We start from the raw sequence: 16486 nt of genomic DNA, 5'->3' as shown, positions 1-16486 counted from the left end.
CTACTGTGTGCAGGCGCCTGGGCCCACCAAGGCAGCAGATGTGCCCTGCCCCTGGACTCCCATCGGGTGAAGAGGAACCTGATTCCCCATCACGGGCAAAAGCAGCAGAGGCCCCGAGGGTCAGGGGCCCCCTTGAAGAGAGGATGAGGCCACATTCTCCTCTGTCCACCTAGGTCTGTCTGTCTGTCTCCTGTGTCTCTGCCTCTCTCCTCCATCTCTCTGTCTCTCGGTCTGGGTCTCTGTCTCCACCCCATTCCCTGTCCCCTTCCGCACCCTTCTTAACCTCTCGTCCCCAATCCTCCCCCCTTCCTCCCTGCTCGCGCCCCTCCTTCTCTCTCTCCCCCCACACGCCGCCGGCAGGGGGCGCTGCGGGGCGGCCTCGTCGGCCCGGGGAGGCGGGGCGGGCGGCGGCCGCGTCGGGACTCGCCGCGATGGGACCGGAGACGGCGCGGGCGGCGGCGGCGGCGGCGCAGACAAAGGCGCGGGCGGTGCGGAGGGCGGCGCGGAGGGCGGCGCGGAGGGCGCGGGCCCCGGAGCCAGCGAGCAAGCGGGCCGCCCGTCTGCGGGGAGTCGGCGCCGCGGGGCCGCACCCGCCTAGCGCCCGGACACTTGCGGGGCGCCGAGCCGGCAGGGTGAGCCCGGCCAGCTGAGCCAGCGCTGGGGGCGCGGGGGGCCCCGAAGTTCCAGGGCCGGGGAGAGGGCGCTGGGGGTCCAGAAGTTCCGGATACGGAGGCTGGGGGCAGCTGGGGGAGCCCCGAAGTTCCAGGGCTTGAGAGGGCGCGGGGACCCCGAAGTTCCGGAGTCGGGGTCGGGGAGGGGACAGTGCGAGCGGTTCCTGAAGTTCCGGACCCGTCATTGGAGGAGGCTGTGAAGATGTCTCCGACGTTTCGGACCTGGGGTGGAGGGGTGACGCGAGGGAACCCCGAAATTCAGGACCCGGGGATGGAAGGGTGGCAGGGGCGTCCCCGAAGTTCAGGAGTCAGGAACAGCGCGCAGGATCCCCTAAGCTCTGGACCTGCGGTTGCAGGAGGTAGATAACGTGTCTCCGAAGTTCTGGACCCGGAGGGGGGGGTGCGTCGCAGGGATCCTGGAAGTTCCAGGGTCGGGGGCGGCTCTTCCCGAAGTTGGGGCGCGCATAGGGCACCCTGGTCCTGACCCTGGGAACTCGATCCCGACTGAATATCAGATCCCCTAGACTGGGGCTCCTGGGGTGGGGCTTCGCCCCCGCACGCGATTGTGGATCCTGGACACCGGGCGGAGTCGGGCTCCTCTTTGGAGCCCGGCGGCCGGCAGCGTCCGAGGCGCATGACTAGTTGGTGAGTAACTTTTCCCAATGCCGCAAGTCGCTGCAGGAACATCCGCTGCAGGAACGTCCGGGCAGGAGGGGCCTGAGTTTCTAGGACCCCTGCGCCCCGGAACCCTGGCTCGACCCAGGACCCACCCCCAACCCCGGCCAAAGTCTCTGCCCCTCCCCCACCCAGGGGCTCCGGTTTCAGACCCTGTGACCGGGACAGCAGCTGCCCAGGACAGACAGAGTGGGGGGGCATTCCCCCCTCTGACCACGGAGGCCACCGAGTCCGGGCCTCCCTTCCCTTAGTTTGCCTCCCCCCATCCCCCAGGTCCCTCGTGGACCTGGATCCCACCCAGCCCCATGGTACTGGGATTGCGTGGTGATGGGTGGGCACCACGGTAGACCTGTTCAGCCACATCTTGTCTTTTTAACTAGGCTGGAGGCTCCCTGGGGATTTGGACTTCGACTCCAAGGTGTGCCTCTGTCCTACCGTGGAAGCTGAGGGGTCTCTTTGTGGGTCCAGTGGGGGACTGGTCTCCCAGTAGGCACTTGTCAATGCCCCACTTTTTGTGTGTGTGTGTGCGGTACGCGGGCCTCTCACCGTTGTGGCCTCTCCCGTTGCGGAGCACAGGCTCCGGACGCGCAGGCTCAGCAGCCATGGCTCACGGGCCCAGCCGCTCCGCGGCATGTGGGATCCTCCCAGACCGGGGCATGAACCCGCGTCCCCTGCATCGGCAGGCGGACTCTCAACCACTGCACCACCAGGGAAGCCCAATGCCCCACTTTTTGATGGAGGCCCTGCTTTGAGGAGTGATGGACGAAAGTGTCAGGAAGTACTGAACAGGAGTTGGCCACCTTGGCTTCCTCCACCCAGCCCAGAGGTTGAGAAGACTTCACTGGGGGTCCGGTAACCAGGAAGATGTGAGGTATATGCTGGACTGTTAGATGCCACCTGGCTCCTATCAGAGGCCGTCTCCTGCCCAGGGTGTTTCAAGAGCTTCCTCCCAATGGAGAGAGTTGGGGTCTTTTTGCTGAGTGATTCCCTCACTTTTTTTTTTTTTTTAATTTATTTTATTTTTGGCTGTGTTGGGTCTTTGTTGCTGTGCATGGGCTTTCTCCAGTTGCAGTGAGCCGGGGGCTACTCTTTGCTGTGGTGCGAGGGCTTCTCGTTGCAGTGGTTTCACTTGTTGCAGAGCACTGGCTCTAGGCTCACGGGCTTCAGTAGTTGTGATATGCAAGCTCATTAGTTGTGGCTTGCGGGCTCTAGAGCACAGGCTCAGTACTTGTGGCACACAGGCTTAGTTGCTCTGCGGCATGTGGGATCTTCCCGGACCAGGGCTTGAACGTGTGTCCCCTGCATTGGCAGGCAGATGCTTAACCACTGCGCCACCAGGGAAGTCCCTCCCTCACTTTTGGATTGAAGTTCTATGAATGGTGTACTTGGAAGTGGGTCCTGGGGCTGGACATTCTTGGCCTCCCTCAGCCTGGTCTGGGGGGGACACTCACAAACCTCCTGTCCCCCCAGAGACCAAGCCAGCAGTTCCTACCATCCCCCTGGCTGTCCCTTGGAGCCCACCCAGACAAGCCTGACCAATGTCCACAGCCAGGTGAGCCCTGCTTCTACCAAAGCTTGGCCTTGAGTCCCCTGGGGGGCCGGTGCCTGGCCCCCGCTGAGCACCCCGTCTCCATGCAGGGAGCAGCCCATCTTCAGCACACGGGCGCACGTATTCCAGATCGACCCAGCCACCAAGCGGAACTGGATCCCCGCGGGGAAACACGCACTCACCGTCTCCTACTTTTACGATGCCACCCGCAACGTCTATCGAATCATCAGCCTTGGGGGTGCCAAGGTCCTGGTGGGGCTTGGGTGGGGTGGCAGGTGCCAAGGATCCCAGGGACAAGCGTGGTTCAGTCGCTTCCTTGCTGTGTGCCTTGGGGGCTGGGGGAGTACCCTGAGTCTTTCTGGGTCTCAGTCTTCCTCCTGAAATGGCTCAGACCAAGGACCTCGGAGGTGCTGATAGAAAGCTATACCCCTGGGGGTTTCACATTCATTATTACCAGTGCCATCAGCTGGGAACTTTTCTCCCCACTGCCTTCCCCAGGCCATCATCAACAGCACTGTCACCCCCAACATGACGTTTACCAAAACCTCCCAGAAGTTCGGGCAGTGGGCAGACAGTCGCGCCAACACCGTCTATGGCCTTGGCTTTGCTTCTGAGCAGCATCTGACTCAGGTGGGCCTGCAGGGATACATGGTGGGAGGAATGGGGCTGGGGCTGGGGCTTCTCTTGGGTGCACTGGGGGACCCTGGACAGATGCTAGGCCTCCATCTTCCCAGCTGCAGAATGGACCTACAGAATTGGACAGGCCAGTAGCTCCTTCCCAGTTCTCTGGTTCACATTCCAGCTCTGTTGGCCACCTGCTCTGATTTCGGACACACCCTGCCCCTCTCCGGGTGCCTAGGACGGGCTGGGTGCTTCCCTGCACCCCTGGCATTACCTTATTTATCGCCTCCCTCCACCCTCTGCTGTTTCTAGAGTTCAATATTGTCTTATCCATTGTTTCCCTGTATGGTTCGTGCTCCCTGAATCCTGTTGAGTTCATGATGCTTTTCTTCACTTTTCTTCTAGAAGCATTAGTTTTCCTTTCAAATTTAGATCTTTGAATTAATTTCTACCAGAGGTTTAAAGTAGGAGTATTTTTTTTCCCACATGAGTATTCAGTTTCTCTTGGGCCATTTTTTGAAAAAAACATCTACCCTCCCCAACCCCCAATGAATTGCACTGGCCCCTTTTCACAAATCAAGTGGCTGTATGTCTGTAAATATGTTTCTTTTAAAAATTACTTTTTTTTTTGCGGTACGTGGTCCCCTCACTGTTGTGGCCTCTCCCGCTGTGAAGCACAGGCTCCGGACGCGCAGGCCCAGCGGCCATGGCTCACGGGCCCAGCCGCTCCACGGCATGTGGGATCTTCCCGGACCGGGGCACGAACCCATGTCCCCTGCATCAGCAGGCAGACTCTCAACCACTGCGCCACCAGGGAAGCCAAAATTACTTTCAAGCTAAGGAAATTTATTTTAAAATGAAAAAAAAAAAAAAAAAAAAGTGTATCCTACCCTAGCTGGAAATGAAAGACAGATTAGCACCCACCTGAGGCTCTCCTTGCTGAAATAAGCCTGATTGAGAGGGAAAGGGGGTCCCTTTCTCAAGGTGGCTCAATGTGATACACCTCCATGAACATCCCACCCACCCCCCATCCTGACACCCACTCTGTTCATTGGGCATCGTTTTCCAAGCCTACTTCCCACTCTTCCAGTTCATGAGAGGAGGGGATGCACTCAATTCTAAAGTTCCTTCCAAAGCGACAGAGCTGGCACTGGGTGGAGCTAATGTGGTGGGACCCTGGGGGAGGGGGCTGGGAGTTTGTTGACTGTTCCTGCCCCCCAATCCTCAGTTTGCTGAGAAGTTCCAGGAAGTGAAGGAAGCAGCGAGGCTGGCACGGGAGAAATCTCAGGATGGGGGAGAGCTCACCAGTCCAGCCCTGGGGCTCACTGCCCACCAGGTCAGCACTCCCTGTCCCATGCATGCCAGGAGCTCAACTGATATTGGGGGGTCTAGGTGCTGTGCGGGTTCCCGGGACCAAATGCTCACAGATGGTGTAAAACTAGGTCCATGGCAAGGACCATGGAAGAGGGCTGTGGGTGCCATGGGAACATGTCATAGGCTGTCCAAACGTTAGATCAAGGAAGGCCAGAAAACCAGCTCACGGGGCAGAGTTGAAATATGGAAGTTGAAATGGCTAAGTAGAGCGGCAGAGTAAAAAACTGTCCCTGGGTGTTTTCCCCCACTAATTTATTCGGTATCATTTATTTATTTTTAATGTTTGTTTATTTATTTATTTATTTTGGCTGCACCGGGTCTTAGTTGCAGCTCGTGGGATCTTCGTTGCGGCATGCGGGCTTCTTAGTTGCGGCATGCAGACGCTTAGTTGGGGCATGCATGCAGGATCTATTCCCTGACCAGGGATCAAACCTGGGCCCCCTGCATTGGGAGCACGGAGTCCCACCCGCTGGACAACCAAGGAAGCCCCTCAGCATCATTTATTGACCACATACTGTGTGCCAGGCCCAGGGCTGTGCACAGGGTTTAAGGAGATGAAAAAGTAGGTTGGTCCAGGCAGCAGGTGGATTCATAATTAATTTAGCCTGATGGAGTGGGTTTCCTGTAGGAATTTTAAATGGATGTTGAAATTTGGCCCCAGGGAAGGTCATTGCTCTGAGGGAACAGCATGGAGGTTTCAGATTGCTCCCCGCTTTGCAGATTATGAGTATATCCCGGGGTTTAGGCTAGCCTGCATCAGGTTTGCTCCTGGGGGTTGGTGAGAGCCCAGCAGGCAAGGTGGGGGGCAGGGCCCAGAAAGGGGCCATCGGGAGCCATGGGTGGTGGGTGAGGAGGGGAAAGGAGCAGTCAGATGCCAGTGCTGGGAAGGACCTCCTGCCCTCAGTCACGACCCAAGTAGCATCAGCCCTTACTGTGCCCTCACTTCTGCCCATGCTCTTAGGTGCCCCCGAGCCCCCTCGTCAGCTCCAACGGCCCTGGCGATGAGAAGCTATTCCGCAGCCAGAGCGCGGACGCTCCCGGCCCCGCTGAGCGCGAGCGGCTCAGAAAGATGCTGTCCGAGGGGTGAGGGGGGTAGGGCGGGGCACAGGGGCGTGGCAGGACGAAGGGTGGGGGAAGAGGGGAGAGGAAGTTCTCAGAAACTGTAGGGACTTGTTCAAGCGGCGGGATCTGACACTGGACCCAAGGCCTGAGGTAGGAGAGGAGACACCCAGATTACGCCCCTTCCAGAGCCGACCCCGCTCCTGCCTCATCCATTCCTCGGGGCTAACCCTGGCCTGTCCACATCTCCCCCGGCTAATTCTAAACCCACGGGTGCCTCCCCACCCACTTTGTTCAGTCCACATCCCCTGGGCTGATCCTGCTTGGCCTTCCGACTGTGTCTCACTGAACTGACACCAAAGCGCCTACTTTGACCCCACCCCCGGCAAGACTCCGCCTCCCCGGGACGTCCCCACACCCTAGTCCCGAGGTATCTTGGCCCCGCCCATAACCCCGCCCCCAGCCCAGCACCTCCCTCACCCTGCCTCAGGCCCAGTGAGGCCCCGCCCTGCCCTCTGCCGACTCCAGCGTCCCCGCAGCTCGGTGGGCGAGGTGCAGTGGGAGGCCGAGTTCTTCGCGCTGCAGGACAGTAACAACAAGTTGGCTGGCGCCCTGCGAGAGGCCAACGCCGCCGCCGCCCAGTGGAGGCAGCAGCTGGAGGCCCAGCGCGCAGAGGCCGAGAGGCTGCGACAGCGGGTGAGGAAGGCCCTCCCTTCCAGAGACCCCAAGTGGCCTGGACCATTGTGAAGCCCCTGCCTCCTATCTGTACTGGGTTCCCTGGCTGGCTGTGTGATCTCAGCAAATCACTTCCCCGAGCCTTAGTTTCTTGTTCTGTAGTATGGGTCTGAAATAATAGCGTCAGAGGGTTGTCAGACCCTAAAGACCTACCTGCCAGAGGCGGGGTGGTGGCCCCAACCAGAAGGGGTTAGTGCCCAGTCATGGGCTTGGCTGGTCAGGCATATTCCCCAGGGATCAGGAGAGTACAGGCTGGGGCGTCAGGGGCTGACCTTCCTGTCTGCACAGGTGGCTGAGCTGGAGGCCCAGGCTGCCACCACCGAGCCATCCACAGTCAGTGAGAAGGAGGGACCGGGCCAGTCGCTGGAGCAGCTGGAGGCACTAGTGCAAACTAAGGACCAGGTGTGTGAGCGTGTCTGTATGCGTTTGTGTTTCCTCGGGCCCTGCCTTCCCTGATCTCCCATGGGGGAGCCAGGACTCTCAGAACAGATTCTGGGAACTTCTCCATTAGGAGATCCAGACGCTGAAGAGCCAGACTGGTGGTCCCCGTGAGGCCCCCGACAGCGCCGAGCGTGAGGAGACGCAGCAGAAGGTGCAGGTGTGTGCGGTTGCTGTGAGGCAGGGTGGGGGTGACCACCCATGGCAGCCAGCCTCTGATATAGGACAGACCTGGCATCTTCCCTACCTAGTGGGTTCTGGGCAGCTATGTGCCTCCCTGAGCTTCAGTTTCTTCACCCATAAATGGAGTCAGGAAGACATCTAAGGTTGTGAAGGATTTGCATGACCAGGTGCATGGAAGGACTGAATCACAGTGGGTGGTTTATAAAAACATGGTTATTAGCACAATGTTTCATCTCCTTGCATTCATTCAACAAGCAGTTTTTGAGTCTCTGTTGAATCTTCATTCTTGACCCCATCAAATCCTCACACATTCCCAGCCTGAGGTCAGGAGCTCACATTTGTACCCAGGTGTGCTGGCCTGGCCCTCACTGAAGACTTTTATCTGAGAAACCTTCAAGCATGTCCTGTGAGTCCAGCAGGAGGGAGAAGTTAAAGGAGCTGGTGCCCCCAAAGAGAGAGAAGTTGGGGGAATGCTCCCTGTTGTTTCCTGGGCAGAGTGCACAGCATATGTAAAGGCCCTGAGGTGGGGAGAAAAGTATGTTCAAGGAACCACAAGGAAGCCAGCAAGCGTGGGTTGGAATGAGCGAGGAGGGGGAATGGATTTCATTCCCAGCATGATGGGTGACGAGGGTCTTGAGCAGAAGAGGAATGTGGTCATTTCAATGATGTTCCAATCAGGGGACCAGGGAGTGTGTTGGGTAGAGGTGGCAGGGAGGAGGCCAGGAGACAGAGAGGGCTTAGCCCAGAGTGGAGGCTGTGGGGTAGCATTCAGATGCTGGGCCCTTGAGACTTGCTGGGGCCCCCAACCCTGCTTGCCCTCTCCCTGCAGGAACTGGAGACCCGAAACGCGGAGCTGGAGCACCAGCTGCGGGCAACGGAGCGCAGCCTGGAGGAGGCACGGGTAGAGCGGGAGCGGGCACGGGCCGAGGTGGGCCGGGCCGCGCAGCTGCTGGACGTCAGGCTGTTTGAGCTGAGCGAGCTGCGGGAGGGCCTGGCCCGCCTGGCCGAGGGCACGCCCTGAGTCCGGCCTCTGGGTCTACGTGGGAGCAGGGGCCTGCGGGAGCTAGTTTTACATGAACGATTCCCGCCTGGGGCACGGGCCAGGCCGCAGGCGGCACAGTGGGCCATTCCCCCTGGCAGGGACTGGGGCCCGACTCAGCCTGGGGAGGGCCTGTCCACAGTACTCCAGCTGGCCCTGGCTGTTCACAGCTCACGGGCTGTTTTTGAGCTCTTCATCGTGTAGAATTTCTAGACTCCCCAGGGCACGTGCTGGTGCCCAAATTACATTTCTAAGCGTGGCTGTGTGTGTGGTGTGTGAGCACCTAGGTACCTAGTCGCCGTCACCGGACCCTCTGCCCTCAGTCTGTGTAGGGTTTGGTAAGCCAGAGATGAGAGGGAGGCTCAGGAAGCCTCAGGGGCATGCCCAGGCCACATGGCTCTGCTGCCCCATCTTCTTGGGCTCTGCCCATGTTGTCTGGACCAGTTTGGACTAAGGTGGACCCTGGTTAAGGACTCCCCCCACAAAACCCCCCACATTTGGGGTTTTTCGCTCTGGCCACAAACCCCAAATGCAAGCAGGTGGGCAGGAGGGGAAGGTCCTAGCACATGGCTGTGTTCACTGGGCATGGGAGGGATCTCACCAAAACATCTGCATTTGCAGAGTAGAGCAGTTGCTATGCCCATTTTCCAGATGAAGAAACCAAGGCCCATATAAGGGGCTTCACCAACCCAAGGTCACTTGGCTGGAATGGTCAGCACTGCAGTTCAAAGCTTTGGGCCTGGCCCGACAGGAAAGGAGACCTGGGGGGTGGGGGGTGGTAAGCGGTGTTCTGGGAGACTTGAGAAGTACAGGCAGTCATACCCTCTCTCTGCCCCCACCGAGAGTCAGACTGGGGAAGTCAAGACTCATTTATTGAGCATCTCCTGCAAGCGACACACCTTCGCTCTGGGGCCCCACGGCACCCCCAGGGTGACCCTGGGCTGGGGTCACTGTACGTGGACTTGGGCCCAACCTCATAGCGTTCTTTCCTCCTCTGCAGCCTGCCTCTTGGCCAAGGTTCTGAGGAGGGGCCCCCAGCGGCTGCAGGGTGGGGTGGAGGGCTGTGCACTGCACGTGGGTGTCCGTGGGCTCCACTGAGGGGGACTGGGCAGACTGGCTGGGAGGCGGGATTATCCTGAGGGGAGGACCCTCCAACCTTCAGCTGGATGAAGGCGTCCCAGGCTGGGCAGACAGGGGCTGTGCGGAACTCAGGCCGGGCCCTGAGCGGGTGCTGGGGACAAGCAGGCCTCAGGCTGGGCCCTGGATGGACATCCCCTGTGGCCAGCCCCGCTGGCCTTCTGCCGCTGCAGCGCCTGCTCCACTTTCTTCTTGAAGCGCCGGTTCTTCTGCTTGATTTTGGCCAGCTCAGCTTTGCGCTTGGCCTCCAGGTCGGGATCCTGGCATGGGGAGGACCAGAAGGTGGCTAAGCTGGTCATCCGCGGGGAAGCTTGTGCCCCACGCCCACTCCACCACCGGCTCAGCCCTCACCTTCCCCTCCAGGATCATCTGCTTCCGCTTATTAATCTCTTTCTTTTCATCAAAGTTGGCTGCCTCCAGTTTCTGGCGGGGTGGGGGGGAGGGAGAGGCCGTCCTGGGGGTCACCATCTTGTAGGAAGCACCCTGGGCCCCGAGGACCAGCCCCTTCCCCGACACTCACAATCTCACACTCCCTCCGCACCACGTTGACCTGTGTGAGGATCTGTAGCACCTCAGCTTCCTCCACCGAGAACTCCTCCAGCTTCTTCTCTGTGGGGACAGCAGGGCCACAGGGGGGCAGGCGCGACATGGAGAGGGATTTCAACTATGTAGTGAGTTCCCTGTGTAGTAGGGCATGCAAGGCCATCCAGGGCCATTGCAGATAAGGATCAGGTGGGCAAGAGCTAAGATGCAAGAGCTAAGATTTCAGACCCAAGGAAGGTATAGACTGCTCTTTTTTTGTTGTCAGCAAACTATGAATTTGACTAGGGATATTTTCTTTTTTTTCCTGGAAACAGTGTCCTTTAAAGTCAAGACATTTCTGAATCTTAGGACAGTCTGTGCAGTGACTGGAGGTGCCCCAGAGGTTCTCGGTCTTGGCTACACATTAAACCACCCAAGGGGTTTTTCAAACATGCCCAGGCCCCAGCCCTGGGGCTTCTGACTCATCCACAGGGACCACCCACACACTCTGGTCTGAAAAACCAAAGTCCCTTCCCACTAGATGTGGCTTTCAGCTGCTGAAGGCCATTGCAGAACTTCTGTTTCAACAACTGGGCAAAAGAAACTTCTTTGAGGCTTGCGTAAGAAGGAAAGCGCAGTTGAAGCCTGCTCACGTCGGCAGGCTAGCGGGTGTCTGATAGGGTTGAGTGGCATCTCACCCAGAAGCACCCGCCTCCCCTCCCCGCTCCTCCTCTGCCCCTCCACTCACTGATCTGCTCCTCGATGGCGTGTACCAGGTGGATGTCATACTGCGTCACCAGCGTGATGGCCTGTCCCTGCCGCCCTGTGGGGACACACCCAGGCTGTGTGCTGGAGGCCAGGACATAGGGCCAGTAGAAGCAGGTCCTGAGCAGCAGGCAGCTCAGGGCTCCTCTCAATCAAGGGGAACAGTACAGGAGCTCGGTGGGTGGGTGAGTGAGTGGAAATGAACGAAGCTCAGGATGTCAGGGCTCAACCCCCTGCCTGACCTCTGCGTAGTAGGCAGGTCTGTCCCAGGGGAGCTGCAGGACTCCAGGGAGAGGCAGCTCTCCTGCCAGCTTGGCCTTATACAGGTGATGTGGCTGATCTCCCATTTTGGTGTGGCCGCCAGGGAGCCCAGGCCAAGTTCTGTCAGCAATAAGCCCAGACAGGCTTCAGCTCAGATCTCTGCACACCACTTTCTCCATTCCCCATTCCTGTGACAGTGACTAGTGCCGGAACAGCACTGGCAGCTGACCAGGCCCATGACCCTCGGAGCAGCCCCAAACAGGTGGCACCTTCTTATTACCCATTGTTGGATGAGGCAGTGGGGGCCCAGAGAGCTGATGTGACCTTCCTAAGGCCACAGGGCAGGAGAGAAGGGCCAGGCCCAGTCTGGCCCCAGAAACCGTATCTCTGCCCACTCCAGGTGTGAGGAAATCTCCTGGACTCCGTGCCCCTCCTGGGTGGGGCTGGGGAGCAGACACAAGGATGCCTCCTTGGCTCCTAGCCAGAGTCACAGTGAGGGGTTGAGCTTGGACGCCAAATCCCACAGGGCAGCGTCATACCCACCAGGACTTGTACACCTATTTGCTGCTGGGCATGGATTGGCAGCCCTGACGGGTACAGGGGTCTGGGGTGAGGCAACAGGAAGTGGTGGGGATGGGGCCGGTGTGTGCCGTGTCCCCATGGGACAGCACGTGTCGCTGTTAGTGCTGACGGGGGGGAGAAGACAGAGCATCCCCACCTACGGTTTTGAAAGGACAATTCCCCCAACTTGCAAGTGCTGCCTCTAGTGTCTTTCACCTGTGGCCTGTAGCCCTCCCGTGTCCCACCAGCTTGTGACTCTGGCTCCTCGTGGTGTGGGCAGGCAGGAGGGGAGGGTGCCCAAAGGCTGCCCCGCCCTGTCTGCTCACCCGCACGGGCCGTCCGGCCGACTCGGTGGATGTAGATCTTCGGGAGCCCAGGGGTGTTGTGGTTGATGACCACCTGCACCGTGGGAATGTCCAGGCCCCTGGAGAGAGAGGTCGGTCAGCACCTCTGTCCATGTGGGGAAACTGAGGTTGGGACTCACCCAAGGTCACTCAGCAGTGAAGCTGAGGCTGCCTGACCCATGCCTGAAGCCAGTCTCTCCCTCTGGCCCTTTTGTGGGGGGCGTTATGGGGAAGGGAGTACCCTGGAGCTGCTCACCGGGAGGCCACATCTGTCGCGATCAGGATCCGGTAGATGCTGGACTTGAACTTGGCCAGGGCGGCAAAGCGTTCTTTCTGTGCCGGATTGGGGAGAGAATTGGGGGTGGGGGTGTGTGTGAGGTAGCATCTCAACAAATGTTTGAGCGCTTACTGTGTGAGGCCTGGGGACAGGGCAGAGGCCAGGACAGTCTCTGCCCTCAAGTGGCTCACAGTCCAGTGAGGGAGATGACCTTGAGGAGGCCAGACTGGGGAAGACAGGTGGCAGGAAGAGTGTTCCAGGCAGAGGAAAGGGCCTGGGCAAAAGCCCTGAGTCTGGGAGAAGTCCCCAGGGCAAGGCTGGCGGGTGAGGGGATCTGTGGGGCCGCCCAATGCCTCACCTGTTTCATCATGGAATGCAGAGCCACGGTGGGGAAGTTGAATTTGCGCAGCATCATGCACAGAATCTGGCAGGTCCTGGCAAGAAGGATGTCAGCCCATCTAACGCTAGGGTCCTGAAAAGGCACTCCTGGCCCTCCCACCCCCGAGACCCCAAGTAGGTGGCCCTGCACAGCTGGGGAAGGAGAAGCCGCGGTGCAGTGTCCTGACCACTGACCCCTCCCCTGGCCTAAGCCAACAAGAGTGGGCCCTACATCCAGACTTTTCTCTTCTGGTGGCCAAGAAATTCTTGGGGGGCAGCAGTCAGGAGGTCTCCTCCACATGCTGTGGACTGCCCTTCTACACTGGCTCAGGTTAGGCTACTCTACAGCTCCTTGACGCTCTCCCTAAATGCCTCAAAGGATTTTGAAATCCCTGGGTCTGCGGAGAGGACAGCCCCGGGTGTTGGTGCTGATGTGCTGGGCCTCACTGACATCCTGAGACCACAGCGAATAGGCTGCTCCAGGGCCTTCTCAGCTGCTGCAGGGGTCTCCTGGAGAGAGTCTGAGGCCCTCAGCCCTTCCGGTTAAAGGCAGGTCTGAGGAACCCCAAATCCTGGCTCTGCCTTCAGAAGGGGTGACCTTGGCAAACTGCTTGACCTCTCTGAGCCCCCTTGAGTGCATCCTCCAAAATTGCTGGTCTGAGCAGAGGCCCAGGAGTGCCAAGACTGTTTGTATGCCTCATACCTCCAAACTTGAGCCACCTCTCAGGCCTCCGTGAAGGGCTATGGGAGGGACGCCCGGGGGACGGGAGAGGCAGGCCTTCCCACGCTTACTTGCATGTGTTGGTGAAGATGATGATGGACCAGTCCTCGTGCTCGTCCTGGAAGTTCTGGATCAGGTGGACCAGGTAGGCATCCTTGACCTTCTCAGGCACTAGCAGGTAGCGCTGGTCCAGCTGTTCTACTGTGCGCACACTGGGGACAGGCGGGCCTGTTTCCCCTTGTGTTGAAAGAGGCCAATAGCCCACCCTGCCCATGGGCAGTAACCTCTGTTGGGTGTGACCCCCACTTGGCCCCCGGCCTGCCCTGCTCCCCCAGGAGCGTGGCTATGGACTCACGGGGCCTGAGCCTCCCAGAAGAAGGGCTGGTTGGTGGCCAGGCCCTGCAGCTCCCTCAGCGTGTCGGTCAGCGTGGCACTGAAGAGCAGCGTCTGCCTGCGGGCTGGCACAGCCGCCAGGATGGCCTCCAGGTCCACGGTGAAGTCAGTGCAGCCCTGCTCCAACAGCCGGTCCGCCTCATCCATCACCTGTAGTGCCGGCAGCAGCGGGTAGGGATCTGGGGTGAGGGCGCTGTCCAAGTCCTGACTACATGCCTGGGCTCAACCCACCTTCCCCACGCACCTCCTTCCTGGTCTTAGATGTGGGCCCCAGAGCACTCTCCCTCCAGGTCTTGGAGGCCTGCTCCCTCACCTATCTCAGCTCCAATGTCACCTCCTCAGAGGGGCCCAGCCCCCAACTATCTTTACTAATACAGGCCCCCTTTTGTTGGTTCCTGAGCTGTTCTTGTCACCATTCCCAACGTGGTACTGGATGGCCTGTGGGACACACATTTCCCACATGGATGTATCAGGGCCCCAGGCTGACTTACCAGGAAGCAAATCTTCTTTATGCTGAAGGTATTGGAGCTGCGGAGGTGGTCAGCCAGGCGCCCTGGTGTGGCGATGACCACATGTGGTTTCCGGGAGAGCTCCAAGGCCTGGGCCACCATGTCTGTGGATGGAGGGTGAGAGGTGGGGCTGGGTGGATGGTCTGAGGCTGCAGAGGGTCCATGCCCAGAGCCTCCCTGGGCCCCTCATACCCATGCCGCCGACAACGATGCAGTCTTTCAAGCCCAGAGGCTTCCCCAGGACCCGGAACTGCTCTGCGATCTGGTAGGCCAGCTCCCTGTGGGAATGAAGGGGCCAGCCTGGATCAAATAGCGGTTTCGTGCTTGCCTCTCATTCCCATCTCCACCCTACGGCCTCCTGCCTGGACCTCTCCTGTTCACACACCCTCCGAGGCTCCCAGTCCCCTTTGGACAAAGGTTCTGATACTGAGTGTTGGAGGCCCCTTGTGGCCCCTGCCCTCTCACTAGGCTGGATCCCCAAACAGCCCATGGCTTGTCCCCTGCCAGTCCCACCCACACTGGCCTTTCTTCTTCCCACGTCCTCAGCAATGGCCTCAACACCACAGTCATCAAAGCCTGAGACCCAAGTGTCAGTCCTCCCTCCCCCAGGGCTGGTCAGTGTCCAAGTCCTCTCCTCTCTGCCTCCAGCCCCAGCTCCGCCCAGGCCTTTTCTCTGCCTGTGTCCCTACTTCCTGGCCTTCCTGCTTGCCCTGAGTCAAGCCCTGTGCTCAGAATTTTTCACACACTGTCTTGTTAATTCTTCAGCACCTCTAAGAGGTGGGCATAATTTCTGTCCCCATCTTGCACACATGGAAAGTGCGCTCAGAGAGGTAAAGGCGCTTGCCCAAGAGAACACAGCTGGTTAACTCACCCACGAGGCCTTTGGGGGGCTCACCTGGTAGGTGTCAGGACGAGGCAGAAGATGCCATAGGGATCCTCAGACAGCTTCTGCAAGATGGGCAGGACAAACGCTGCCGTCTTGCCACTGCCTGTCTTGGCACAGCCCAGGCAGTCCCGACCTGGGCAGAGGGCAAAGCAGTGTCACAGGTGTAGACAGGTGTTGTATTGGCCACAGTTTACAGCAGCTAACATTTAAAGAGCAATTACCGTATGCTCAGTACTGGCCTGTGCCCTTTCCGTTCCAGGCATTCTGACAACTTTCCATTTAGAGCAACTGACACATTTTACAAGGGCGAGGCCATTAACATCCCCATTTAACAGAAGGGGAAACAGAGTCTCAAAGATTTGCTCAGGATACACAGACAGTGAGTATCAGGCTGGACTGGAACCCACATCCATCTGACATGAGATGCCTGCTACTAACCACGACCTCGTTTTGACTCCTTCCGGGGTATCAGGGCTTGGTAAACCCAGAATGTCCTCCCCCCAATCTGCATCCTATGCTCCCTACTGACTCCTTCATCCTTGTTTATTTAATGCCTCAATTTGTCACATCCTAGGCTTCCTGAAGGCGTCTCTTTAATGGCAAAACTGGGTTGGACCAGAGGAGTGGGGAGAAGAGCAGTCTAGGGACCAGAGCCGTGGATTTACCAGTAATCTTGACAACCTCAGTTTCCATTTGTAAAATGGAGATAGTAATCCAAGATCTACCGAACTTTCCCAGTACTATCTATTAGTTATTCATCAAACCCTCCCAGTGCTCTGAGGCTATACAAGTTTCAGAGATTACATCACTTGGGTGCGGACACACAGCAAGTCAGCCGTACACCCTAAACGCCGACACTGCCTAGTCTGCCTCCGGAACCCAGGATCGCACGTAAGGGCCAAGACTGCCCTTCGCCTCACGGGGCCGGCGTAGGCAAAAGCTGCGAGAAGGCAAAGTGAGGCGACAGGAGCGGGGACGCCTCCTGGAGAAGAGGCCTAGCCACACTCACCTTCCAGGATGGCGGGAATGCAGCCGAGCTGCACGGGCGTGGGCTGCTTCAAACCCAGCTGCCGACATTGTTCCACGAGCCAGGATGACAGCCCAAGCTCCGCGAAGCCAGCCATCCTCACAGCCAGCCCCGTGTAAGCACCCGTGTGAGCCGTGCTTCCGGCGCGTGTTGATGACGTCAGGAAAGCATTCCAGTTTATTGGATCTGCCTCCTGCCTGGTCCGACCCTCTGTAGCTCACTGCCATTCCTAACCTCTACCACATCCTTACCACTCTTCCCGGAATCCCGTTGGCTCTCAGGATCGAATCGAATTACAGAAGCCCTGCGGACGCACTTGCGTCTCCCGCCCCTTTGACTACCGTTTGAGTCTCCCATTGGC

The 16486-nt window shown here is 58.8% G+C and overlaps 2 protein-coding genes across 5 annotated transcripts; one reads left to right on the top strand and one right to left on the bottom strand.

Annotated features, from left to right (window-relative positions):
• Positions 1 to 511: 511 nt before the first annotated feature.
• On the top strand, positions 512 to 8603 carry HOMER3 (homer scaffold protein 3). 4 transcript variants are annotated; one of them, XM_067032525.1, is made up of 12 exons: positions 541 to 632; positions 1187 to 1316; positions 1727 to 1764; positions 2817 to 2898; positions 2985 to 3141; positions 3394 to 3525; positions 4745 to 4852; positions 5852 to 5973; positions 6489 to 6645; positions 6973 to 7086; positions 7196 to 7282; positions 8135 to 8603. In XM_067032525.1, the coding sequence occupies exons 4-12, from the start codon at positions 2885 to 2887 to the stop codon at positions 8324 to 8326; spliced, it is 1083 nt and encodes a 360-aa protein (XP_066888626.1). In that variant the 5' UTR covers positions 541 to 632; positions 1187 to 1316; positions 1727 to 1764; positions 2817 to 2884; the 3' UTR covers positions 8327 to 8603. The 4 variants fall into 4 exon arrangements, with proteins under 4 accessions (XP_058917843.1, XP_066888625.1, XP_066888626.1 ...); XM_067032524.1 differs by lacking the exons at positions 1187 to 1316; positions 1727 to 1764 and adding an exon at positions 2030 to 2217 and having other exon boundaries at positions 524 to 632; XM_059061860.2 differs by lacking the exons at positions 1187 to 1316; positions 1727 to 1764 and having other exon boundaries at positions 512 to 632.
• Positions 8604 to 9195: 592 nt separating this feature from the next.
• On the bottom strand, positions 9196 to 16385 carry DDX49 (DEAD-box helicase 49). The gene is made up of 13 exons (XM_059061085.2): positions 16108 to 16385; positions 15108 to 15231; positions 14405 to 14490; positions 14195 to 14316; positions 13666 to 13853; positions 13382 to 13522; positions 12570 to 12645; positions 12191 to 12267; positions 11917 to 12014; positions 10752 to 10826; positions 10002 to 10090; positions 9833 to 9904; positions 9196 to 9741 (listed from the first exon to the last, which is right to left on the bottom strand). The coding sequence occupies exons 1-13, from the start codon at positions 16220 to 16222 to the stop codon at positions 9553 to 9555; spliced, it is 1452 nt and encodes a 483-aa protein (XP_058917068.1). The 5' UTR covers positions 16223 to 16385; the 3' UTR covers positions 9196 to 9552.
• Positions 16386 to 16486: the final 101 nt, after the last annotated feature.

Source organism: Kogia breviceps, chromosome 4 (genome assembly GCF_026419965.1).
Source record: "Kogia breviceps isolate mKogBre1 chromosome 4, mKogBre1 haplotype 1, whole genome shotgun sequence".
Lineage (NCBI taxonomy): Eukaryota > Metazoa > Chordata > Mammalia > Artiodactyla > Physeteridae > Kogia > Kogia breviceps.
The sequence above is the reverse complement of the archived record's forward strand: the minus strand, read 5'-3'. Positions and strand labels throughout refer to the sequence as shown.

Bases quoted from the DNA above. Each gene is read 5' to 3' on its own strand.
- HOMER3 (XM_059061860.2), top strand. The intron at 3,526-4,744 runs GTGGGCCTGCAG...CCCAATCCTCAG, and splicing joins CTGAGCAGCATCTGACTCAG to TTTGCTGAGAAGTTCCAGGA. The intron at 4,853-5,851 runs GTCAGCACTCCC...CCATGCTCTTAG, and splicing joins TGGGGCTCACTGCCCACCAG to GTGCCCCCGAGCCCCCTCGT.
- DDX49 (XM_059061085.2), bottom strand. From the start codon at position 16,222: ATGGCTGGCTTCGCGGAGCTTGGGCTGTCATCCTGGCTCGTGGAACAA. The intron at 12,268-12,569 runs GTGAGGCATTGG...AATCCGGCACAG, and splicing joins TGCATTCCATGATGAAACAG to AAAGAACGCTTTGCCGCCCT. The intron at 12,015-12,190 runs GTGAGCAGCTCC...CTCTCTCTCCAG, and splicing joins GCGACAGATGTGGCCTCCCG to GGGCCTGGACATTCCCACGG.